This window comes from Diaphorina citri, unplaced genomic scaffold, assembly GCF_000475195.1.
Source record: "Diaphorina citri unplaced genomic scaffold, Diaci psyllid genome assembly version 1.1 scaffold1201, whole genome shotgun sequence".
Classification (NCBI taxonomy): domain Eukaryota; kingdom Metazoa; phylum Arthropoda; class Insecta; order Hemiptera; family Psyllidae; genus Diaphorina; species Diaphorina citri.
In genome coordinates, this window is record NW_007378630.1 from 30,449 (window position 1) to 40,871 (window position 10,423).

The 10,423-nt window shown below is 41.6% G+C and overlaps 1 protein-coding gene across 1 annotated transcript in view; it reads right to left on the bottom strand.

The window, feature by feature from the left end:
• Positions 1–1,786: 1,786 nt before the first annotated feature.
• The window catches only part of LOC103514668 (homeobox protein 3), a 25,399-nt gene continuing 16,762 nt past the window's right edge, over positions 1,787–10,423 (bottom strand). Inside the window, exons 2-5 of the mRNA XM_026827574.1 lie at positions 4,146–4,441; positions 3,358–3,672; positions 2,286–3,076; positions 1,787–2,104 (exon numbers count right to left, since the gene is read on the bottom strand). Of these exons, the coding sequence (XP_026683375.1) occupies positions 1,904–2,104; positions 2,286–3,076; positions 3,358–3,672; positions 4,146–4,434 (1,596 nt within the window). The 5' untranslated portion in view covers positions 4,435–4,441 and the 3' untranslated portion in view covers positions 1,787–1,903. The remainder of the gene's footprint in view (positions 2,105–2,285; positions 3,077–3,357; positions 3,673–4,145; positions 4,442–10,423) is intronic.

The following is a 10,423-nucleotide window of genomic DNA, read 5'->3' on the forward strand; positions in this document are numbered from 1 at the left end:
ATTTAATAGGGCGTATGCCATCACGGTAATGAAACCATTACCATTTGTTCTGGCGCAGGATAGATATTTTAACGTAGAAAACTTATGAATATAATGAAGTTAATTGAAACATGGCGGATTCCCGATAATGTTGAAGGACAAGATGACGAGAGCTTAATGATGATTTTCCTTTTTCTTTAATTACCATTTAATGCCTATAATCCCCATCAGAGTACATACAGGGTGTTTTAATTGCCGTTTATTGCCTAAGCCCCATCCTCAGTGTAAATACGGGGTGAACACTGAAATGTCCCAACATATATGGGGAGTTTGGGGAGCTATTTCAACTGTGACTTTTAGTAGCGGGTACTCGGGTAGTCGCCTGCAAAACTTATTAAAATAATGCAGAGTCTATAGACTAGTGGTTCTCAAACTTTTTTGCATGGCGCCCCCTTTGGGCATATTCTCATTTTTTTCACGCCTCCCCCCCTACCTTACCCAACCCCTCGGTACCTATATTATTTTTACCTATGGCTTTATGGAATAACAAAACGAGAGATTTTTTTTATATTCAAGTAAGTTAGGTTACCTATTTATAGGTTTTATGAAATAACAAAACGAACCAACCTCAGTGGCTCAAGCAGTTAGTGCGGGAGGAATTTCAGAACTGGAGGTTTATGGTTCGAATCCCTCATAAGGTGAAACAGCAGTGATAATAAGCAGGGCAAGGACGTATCTCAAGATACTAGAGTTGGAGACTAAGTACCTGATAGGTAATTTTGTTATAATTTTTTTTTATAGGAAAACTTCGCCCCCTCCTGATTTGTCTCCATGCCCCCCCAGGGGGGCGCGCCCCCCAGTTTGAGAACCTCTGCTATAGACTCTATCATTTTTACTTTCCTTATCCTATAGGAAGGGAAGTAATGTAATCGGGTCAAATTTTCGATGGTCAGTTTTTAGTGCCAAACACGTTTTGAGGTCCCTAGAGCCTAAATACGAAGTTTCAGCCATTGGTCCGTGTGTGTGTCTGTCTGTGTGTCTGTCTGTCCGTCTGTCTGTCTGTAAACAAAATATCTGGAGAACGGTAAGAGCTAGAGAGTTGAAATTTGGTATGTATCTTTCAAATGTGACAAGGATGCGACACGAAACTTTTGGTTAAGACCGGTGTAACGCTTGGCGGCATTTTACTGCTTTTTGGCGGTTTTCGGTGTAATTTAACAATATCTCGGGAACGGTATAAGCTCAAGATTTGAAATTTGGTATGTAGTTCACAAATGTGACAAGGATGCAACACAAAACGTTTGGTTAAAATAGGTGCTCCGGTTGGCGGTATTTTGACCGCTTTTTGGCGGTTTTCAGCTATACTAACTAAACGGTTAGAGATATTGTAAATGTTACAACAGAACACCCAAATAAGCACCATTCAATAGGATAAGGAAATTCGTGTGATGTTCACACCAGATTTTTATACTTACCTACTTCTCTCTTCGGAATCCCTGTCTTCTACGCCAGAGATGTGCAAAATGCAAGATGGAAAATGCAAAATGTACATTTAGGTAGGGTATATCTTGCATTTGAAATCGAGTTTTGAAAAGAATTTTGCTTTTCAAGAGTGGGGATTAAATAGATAAGTTTGTAGGTAGGTATAGGTATAATAATATTTATTTTAATTGCAAATAAACAGTATAACTATTTGCGAACGATGACTAGAATAATGAAATTTGTTACAAAATGACTAGAATTGTAGACTAGAAATTATCTACGGGGAATGTAAAAAAAAAAAATAAATAAATAAAATACAACCAATAAAATTTATTTTGTCAGCCTCGTAAGCTTGGTTTGTAGCGCGTCTGCCTTGTAAGCGCTAGGCCGCGGGTTAGATTCCCGCCCGGGGCAGATTTTATCCCGTGCTTTAGGTATTGACCTAGGTGTCTTGTCTTACCGGGAATTCATCCTCACTGTTATTATTCTCCTCCAATTCACTCTCAGAGTTTTCCACATCCACGAAATCATTTCTAACATCTCTATATTCCTCTTCGTCAGAACTATCTTTAGTTACATCCAGATGTGGACAGGTTTCATTACCAGGGTAATCCATTTTGACATCGTCTGTTCGTTCTTTGACTTTACTGTCCAAACTGTGGATTTGGTTGTGTTGCTCTTGATTGAGTTTGTTGCCTATGACATTGCTTTCCATGTTGGATTTCGCAAAGTGTTCGTAATTGTTCTGGAACGTATACACGCTCTTGTTTCTCAAATTGTTGTGGTAGCTCTTCAAATACTTCAAGTTGCGTTCGTTCTTTGACTTTACCGTCCAAACTGTGGGTTTGGTTGTGTTGCACTTGATTGAGTTTGTTGCCTATGACATTGCTTTCCATGTTGGTTTTCGCAAAATGTTCGTAATTGTTCTGGAACGTATACACGCTCTTGTTTCTCAAATTGTTGTGGTAGCTCTTCAAATACTTCAAGTTGGTTCCTGTTTCGTTCTCTCGGACTTTGTCAATTTTGTCGTCGTCTAAGCTCTTGTAGATTTTCGGCAAGTTGTTGAGAATGTAGTTTATCCCGTAATTGGTTTTGGTTTTGTTTTTGACACCTTTGGTTCGTCTGTCCAGATTTCGGTCAATGTCGTTGGGGATTTCGAATGCGGATTCGGTTCTAACGTCGTTTCTAGCACTGGACACTTCGTCTCTTAGCTTGTCATTATCATGTTCGTCTTCTTGTTTAATCACTTTCTTATCATCGTTATCATTATTTTCAAATTTGTTGTTGTTGTTTGTTTCATTTTTGCTGTTCGCTTCCTCCGCATCCTCTTCGTTTGTGTTAGGTTTCTCTGGTTTCTCATCCATGCCTTCGTTGGCGCCAAAGTTCTGCTTCTGCAGGTTCAGCGGTTCATTCACTCCCTCCGTGTAGAGTTTCTTGTCATAGATATGCCCAGAGACGCGCAGGTCGATGAAGAAGTGCAGGGGATCGAACCCGGCACCTTGGTTCTGGAACGACAAGTTCTGCTGACTGTTCCAGTAGTTCCAGAACGGGGAGAACTTGTTCAGTCCTGTGACGTCAGACAGGTCTGGAAGTCCGGGGAGAGATTGGTTTATTCCTGGAACACGGGAAATATTGAAGGTTTCATAATTTTGGAGGGCGGTAGGTCTCCGCCCTGCCAAGTCAAGAAATTTTGACTAGAGATATTATACGCCACAGACTAAGTATCCATTAAAAAAAAAAAAATCAATGTTAATTCTATTCTTGGCCATTTTTGGCCAAATTTGGCAGAGTAGGTAGTAACAAATTGACCCTCGGTCGTAAGACCTCACCTTGGCTAAGGGCTATATTCCAAGGGCTGACTTGGCTAAGGGCTATATCCCAAGGGCTGACACTTACCTGGATTGGCTCCCAAGGGCTGCGTTCCAGTCAAAGGTCCTGGAGGTGGCGGTGGCATCATGTACGCCGGATCAAAGTTCTGATTCTGCATCTCCTGCTTCAAGGAGCCATCCTCCTTAGCCTTCAGCCCGTGGAACTCTGGTTTCCTCTTCAGCAGCTTCTTGAACGCGTGGTTCTGGGTTTGAGTCCCGGTCATGGCGTTGGTTTTGGTCAACTCGAGAGGTTCGAGCTTCTTTCCGTCCTTTGGGAGACAGTTGTGGTTCTGGCTGAGATAGTTGTTGTTCGTGGACATGTCCTGCCATAGTCTCTTGCGACCTGAAAAAAGTTTCCTAGTTACTTTTTGTCCTGGTGGGAGACAAGATGAAGAAACGTGTTATAAGGTCATTTTGGATGAAGAACCTATTTTGGATTTATTGATACTGATATGTCTTTGTTTTGGAATCCCTGGATTCTTAGATCATAAGCTGTTCGTAGAAGCTTAACCCATCCTTTAGGGCTGTTTGCCCCTACACCTTAGCCTCGGGATGGGCTTTTTGTGTACCAAAAGCAGATATACGGAGATAAAAAGTAGGGTGCTGGAAGCCTAACCAAGTAAATGGGTGCCGGACCTCTAATATGGAACTCTATATGTATATCAGGAAGCTCGACGCTTTACTATAGATTTCCAACAAACCTAAATAATAGGAAGTAACTCAATCAACGATAGAGTTCTTCCACTTATTTTTTTTTTTTCTCAGTGTAGCTTCCTCTTTGCAAAACCTCACCACCCGACACTGCCGACAACTCACCTTTCTTGCCCACCGTGTTCCCGAGCAGGCCCATGCCGTCTTTGCCTCCGTGGTTCTGATGATGGTGCTTGGCCTGGACGAAACTCTTCAGCATTTCACTGAAGAAGTAATTCTGAGGTACCAGGGGGATGTTGTACAGGTAGGGCGGGGTGGCGGCCAGCAGTTTGGATACGAATTCGGAGCTTTTGAAGTTGGGTGGGACTTTGGGTGGGGACTTGGAAGATTGGTAGTTGAGGAGGGGAGGGGAGGAGGACATCGGAATGGGAGGCTTCAGGTTGGAGTTGGCCATGTCCGGTCTGCAACAGAAAAAAAAAAACAACAGATAGAATGGATTTATTCCTAAACGAACTATCCAACCTCAGTGGTGTAGTGGTTAGCACGGTGGACTTCGGATCTGGAGGTTGGTGGTTCGAGTCCAAGTCAAGTCATAAAATTTAGCGTAGTGTATTTAGCGGGGAGCGACATTTGTGACAAGCATTTATGCTTAACACAATTAAAATTCCTTTTTCCTAAACGAACTAAGTTCTAGTAGCGCTGTGAAACTTTCTTGGCTTGGCGGGGCGGAGAGCTATAAAAGTTTCCAGTTACCATCAGCGCAACGTATGAAATATGTTGTAACTTAGGCACGTCGACAAGAAGAAGAGGAGGAGAAGAAGAAGAAGACGAAGAAGAAGAAGAAGAAGAAGAAGAAGAAGAAGAAGAAGAAGAAGAAGAAGAAGAAGATTAAAAATAAGAAGAAAATCAAGAAGAAGAAGAAATCCGCTCGGGGCGGATTTTATCCTGAACGGATAATGTTCGTTCTCGGAACGGCTGACTTTTTCCTATCCTGCCTTCCTTCTCTCTTCTATTTCGGGACGATACCTAAGACCTTAGCAGTTAGTTACAGTTCCCTCTATCAAACGTCTCTTAACTAGACTTATCAGACTAACCCTTCGAAACTTATGGTGAAGCAAACAAATTTACTCTGTCAGACTTCTAAGAGAGTGACCACTGACCAACCACGCTCAACGTTGCTTAACTTCAGTGATTCATCGGGAAGTGGAGCATTCAACGTGCTATCCCCGCTGACTGATTTACGGCGAAGCAAAGAAACAAACAAACTAAAGGAAAACCATCTAGGTTAAAAATAAGAAGAAAATCAAGAAGAAGAAGGAGAAGAAATCCGCTCGGGGCGGATTTTATCCTGAACGGATAAGGTTCGTTCTCGGAACGGCTGGCTTTCTCCTATCCTGTCCTTCTCTCTTCGATTTCGGGACGATAAGACCTTAGCAGTCAGTTACAGTTCCCTCTATCAAACTTCTTTTATCTAGACTTTCAGACTAACCCTTCGAAACTTATGGTGAAACAAACAAATTTAAATTTCCTCTATCAAACTTCTAAGAGAGTAACCAACCCACGCTCAACGTTGCTTAACATCAGTGGTTCATCGGGAAGTGGAGCATTCAACATGTGCTATTGTCACTGACTTTTTTTTTCAAGAGGTTTGACAGAGGGAACTGTAACTGCTAAGGTCTTATCGTCCCGAAATCAAAGAGAGAAGGAAGACAGGATAGGAGAAAGCCAGCCGTTCCGTGAACGAACATTATCCCATCAGGATAAAATCCGCCCCGGGCGGGAATCGAACCCGCGGCCTAGCGCTTACAAGGCAGACGCACTACCAACTAAGCTAACTAGGCTGGCAAAGAAAGTTTGACAGTGCTATTATGAAAGAGGCTAATAATTAAAAGACAACAATAAATAAAATACAATGCCAACTTCGAGTCAATAACAGAAACAAGACATTGATAATGGGGGGATAACAAGGAAATTATACGGGTAAGAGTAGGAAGTTGGGGTGGGTAAGAATAAGAAATGGGGGTGGGAAGACTTGGAATTGGAATGGGGGAAGAAATGGGATAGGGACGAGAGAATATATGGTATAGGAAATGTAAGGAATGGGAGGTGGTAAAACTAAGAAAAGGAAGAGAAGAGATGGAAAGGATGGAGGACAGTGTGGAGGTGGTTAACCTTCGAACGGTAGGTATTTATTTTCTCAACTTAACTTTCAGTTTGAGACGAATACAAATAAGGGTATGAAAAAGGTTAAAAAGTACCTAATTTGAGACGAATCGTCATGTTCCCAATAATACTTACCTAATACCTACTGCTAAGGTAGGTATTGCCCTTCAATCCAGGTGTGCACAAACTGGGGCCTGCGAACTCCTAAAGTTTATCTGATCCGGAGAAATAGGTAGGTACCTACATTTAAGCACTATTTTTAGTATTTTTAGCTTTCCGGATTTCTGGTGGTTCACTTTGAAATTTTCTCTTCGTCTCCGGCGCGAGGGTTAAAATTAGAAGACGTTTTGTAGGTGCGGACAGGGAAAGATTCACAAATAAAAGGAAATGAAAATGAAAGATGTCCCAGGATACGAATCCCCTCTCTCCCATTCTTCTTCTCCTCCTCCTCCTCCTTCTCCCCCCACCTAGCCCGATTAGCAAACAAGGTAGTGTCTCAACATCCCATGTTTCTTAATTAATGGAAAATCTTATTGTCATTTCTTCTTCTTCTCCTTCTCCTCCTTCTTTTCCTCCTCCTCCTTTTTCTTCTTCTTCACTTCATACTTCATATTTCTGTCAAGCGGAAGATGTTCTCTCCCTCTCTCTCTTCCCTTCTTTCTCTCTCTCCCTCTCCCTCTCTCTCTCTCTCTCTTCCCTTCTTTCTTTGTCACTCCATAACGATGATATTCTAGCATTGTTCTAAGTTTTGTTCTTCTTTTCCTCTTCTTCTTCTTCTTCTTCTTCTTCTTCTTCTTCTTCTTCTTCTTCTTCTTCTTGTTGTTGTTGTTGTTATTCTTCTTCTTCGTCTTCTCCTTTTTCATGTTCTTCTTATTTCTCTTGATATGTACGAGTATTAACTTCTTTTTCTTCTTGACGGCATTTGTTTCCCTTTTTATTGGGTGATGCGTTTGTGGATTCCATGAATACCAAGATGCAAGATCTCCTGCCATATCTTGAAAAGGTACGAATATTTCTTATCGTATCTTGAGAAGGCATTTTCATTGTTTTCCGCCCCCTAGCTTGCATTTATATTTCAGCTTTCGCTCACATACCTACCTAGGTATATTTTTCCACATGAAAAATGATATCTCCTCTTGACAGTCGACTGTCTTTTGTCAACTAAAGGGTGGTCGGTATTCCTGTCGCTTAAACAGCCTTGTAACCAGATGAAAAATGATATCTCCTCTTGACAGTCGACTGTCTTTTGTCAACTAAAGGGTGGTCGGTATTCCTGTCGCTTAAACAGCCTTGTAAGCGCTGGGTCGTTGGTTCGATTCCCGCCCGGGGCGTATTTTATCCTGAACGGATAAGGTTCGTTCTCGGAACGGCTGGCTTTTTCCTGTCTTAATTCTCTCTTGGCTTTCGATTATGGTTGAGATATGTTTCAGTGTGAATTTTATTGTTCTGTTGCAAATATACATACTTTTGATATTTCGTTTTCCATTACATATTATAATTTTTTGTCTAGGTAAAAATATGACAGAGAAATACCACCTACATCATAAACGCTACATTTTGCATAAAATTCCTGACTTGATGTTGCGTTGGAACGTTGAAAGTCGAGGCAAAATATCTTTTTGATATGAAGAGTAAACTTTATGGTGGGGTATTAAAAAATGGCCCATTGTTCAGGACTTTGCTATAGGGCAGGGTTTTCCAACTTCCATATGTCAGCGGGCCACATTCTACATTGGGAGGTACTTCGCGGGCCAGATATGTACCTAACATAGGGGAGCAACCCCCTCCGCCTAACTCTTCAGAAAAGCAGGTCGATCGAATTTTTAGCGCCGCAGGCGAAATTTTTCAAAAAGTATTCTCCTAATGTTCTGTTGCAAATATATTTTTGATATTTCGTTTTCCATTACATATTATAATTTTTATTTGTCCAGGTAAAAATATGACAGAGAAATACCTACATCATAAACGCTGCATTTTGCATAAAATTCCTGACTTGATGTTGCGTTGGAACGTTGAAAGTCGAGGCAAAATATCTTTTTGATATCAAGAGTAAACTTTATGGTGGGGTATTAAAAAATGGCCCATTGTTCAGGACTTTGCTATAGGGCAGGGTTTTCCAACTTCCATATGTCAGCGGGCCACATTCTACATTGGGAGGTACTTCGCGGGGCAGATATGTACCTACATAGGGGAACAACCCCCTCCGCCTAACTCTTCAGAAAAGCAGGTCGATCGAATTTTTAGCGCCGCAGGCGAAATTTTTCAAAAAGTATTCTCCTAATTGTGGCTGAATGATAACTACACTGGTCTTTTTTTTACATTTAGGTGAGTTTGTACAAACCCCAAAAAGCTTCGCGGGCCACGAAAATGGTCTGGTGGGCCACATGTGGCCCGCGGGCAGCTAGTTGGAAACCCCTGCTATAGGGACTTATTAAGGAGCGCGGTAGCGCTCCGCCCCGCCAAGTCAAGAAAGTTTGACCGTATACATATAGAATACTAGCGGTTCCCAAACTTACTATATTATATGTGACTCAACTCTCTCTCTCTCTCTCTCCAGCTCTGATTCTCTCTCTCTCTCTCTCTCTCTCTCTGATTCTCTCTCTCTCTCTGTCTATCTGTCGGGTAGTAGTTGTAGATTTTTTTTCCTTTTTAAGAGCTCAAAATCCTCCCCAGTATATAAACAGAGAGGCTGAGTGCATTCATCCTTTTTTATAAAACCTGTACCTACCTAATCCTAATACGGACTTCATGCCTTAACAGTAAAGCAGGGACATAATGGACGAGAGAGAGTAAGAGAGAGAGAGAGAGAGGGAGAGAGAGAGAGAAAGAGAGATGATGGAGAGCGAGAGTAAGAGAGAGAGAGAGAGAGAAAGAGAGATGATGGAGAGCGAGAGTAAGAGAGCAGAGAGAAAGAGAGATGATGGAGAGCGAGAGTAAGAGAGAGAGAGAGAGTATAAGAGAGAGAGAGATAGGAAGGGAGGGAGGGAGAGAGAGAGAGTAAGAGAGCAGAGAGAAAGAGAGATGATGGAGAGCGAGAGTAAGAGAGAGAGAGAGAGAGAAAGAGAGATGATGGAGAGCGAGAGTAAGAGAGAGAGAGAGAGTATAAGAGAGAGAGATAGGAAGGGAGGGAGGGAGAGAGAGAGAGTAAGAGAGAGAGAGAGAGGGAGAGAGAGAGTAAGAGAGAGAGAGAGAGGGAGATAGGAAGGGAGGGAGAGAGTAAGAGAGAGAGAGGGAGAGAGAGAGAGTAAGAGAGAGAGAAAGAGAGATGATGGAGAGAGAGAGAGAAAGAGAGATGATGGAGAGAGAGAGAGAGAGAGAGAGAAAAGAGAGATTTTCACAGAGTAGACTGAAAGTCTTTTGTTATTATTATTCTTACATTTTTTTATGTTTATATATAAAAAAAAACTTTTTGTTTGTTTTTTTTCCCCCTATTATTATTTTTTCTCTCATTATTCTCTTTTCTCCATTTTGCATATTTGAAATTTATTTCCATGCAAAGTGAAATTGAGAAGGCGGACGTCAGCGGCTCACAGCATGTTGAATGTGTCGTCAGATAACGAGGAAGGAGAAGAAGAAGAAGGAGAAGAGGAGGAGGAGGAGGAGGAGGAGAAGGAGGAGGAGAAGGAGGAAGAGGAAGGTTAGGAGCGGAAGAAAAAGAAGACGGAGAAGAAGAAGCAGAAGAAAATTAAGAAGAAGAATCTGTCTACTTCTTGAAATGTACTGAGAGGAGGATGAGAAGGAGGAGAAGAAGAAGAAGAAGAAGAAGAAGAAAAAAAAGAAAAAGAAGAAGAAGAAGAAGAAGAAGAAGAAGAAGAAGATTCCAGATCGGTGACGCGAACTCAAGTATACCTCGGACAAGAGAGCAAAATATGCATTTGGAAAAAAAAGAAAAAGAAGAAGAAGAAGAAGAAGAAGAAGATTCCAGATCGGTGACGCGAACTCAAGTATACCTCGGACAAGAGAGCAAAATATGCATTTGAATGATATGCATGCTTGACAATCTTGACATGCATATTCTAATCTAACATTACGTATACGTCACTTCATATTTTGATATCAAAAGTCCCTCCTGTTTTATTAGGATTAATTGTTTCGTCATGTCATACTGTCTGTCATGTAAATCATGTTACACCACATTCACACCTGCCATCATCACCTGAGCCTTATCAGGGTAAAAACTATACTCTTAAGGCCAGTTCCCAATAATTGTCGTGAGTTTCATCCGATCCCCCCCCCCCCCCCCCCCCACCCAGACCTTTTTTTTTTTTTTTTTTTTTTTT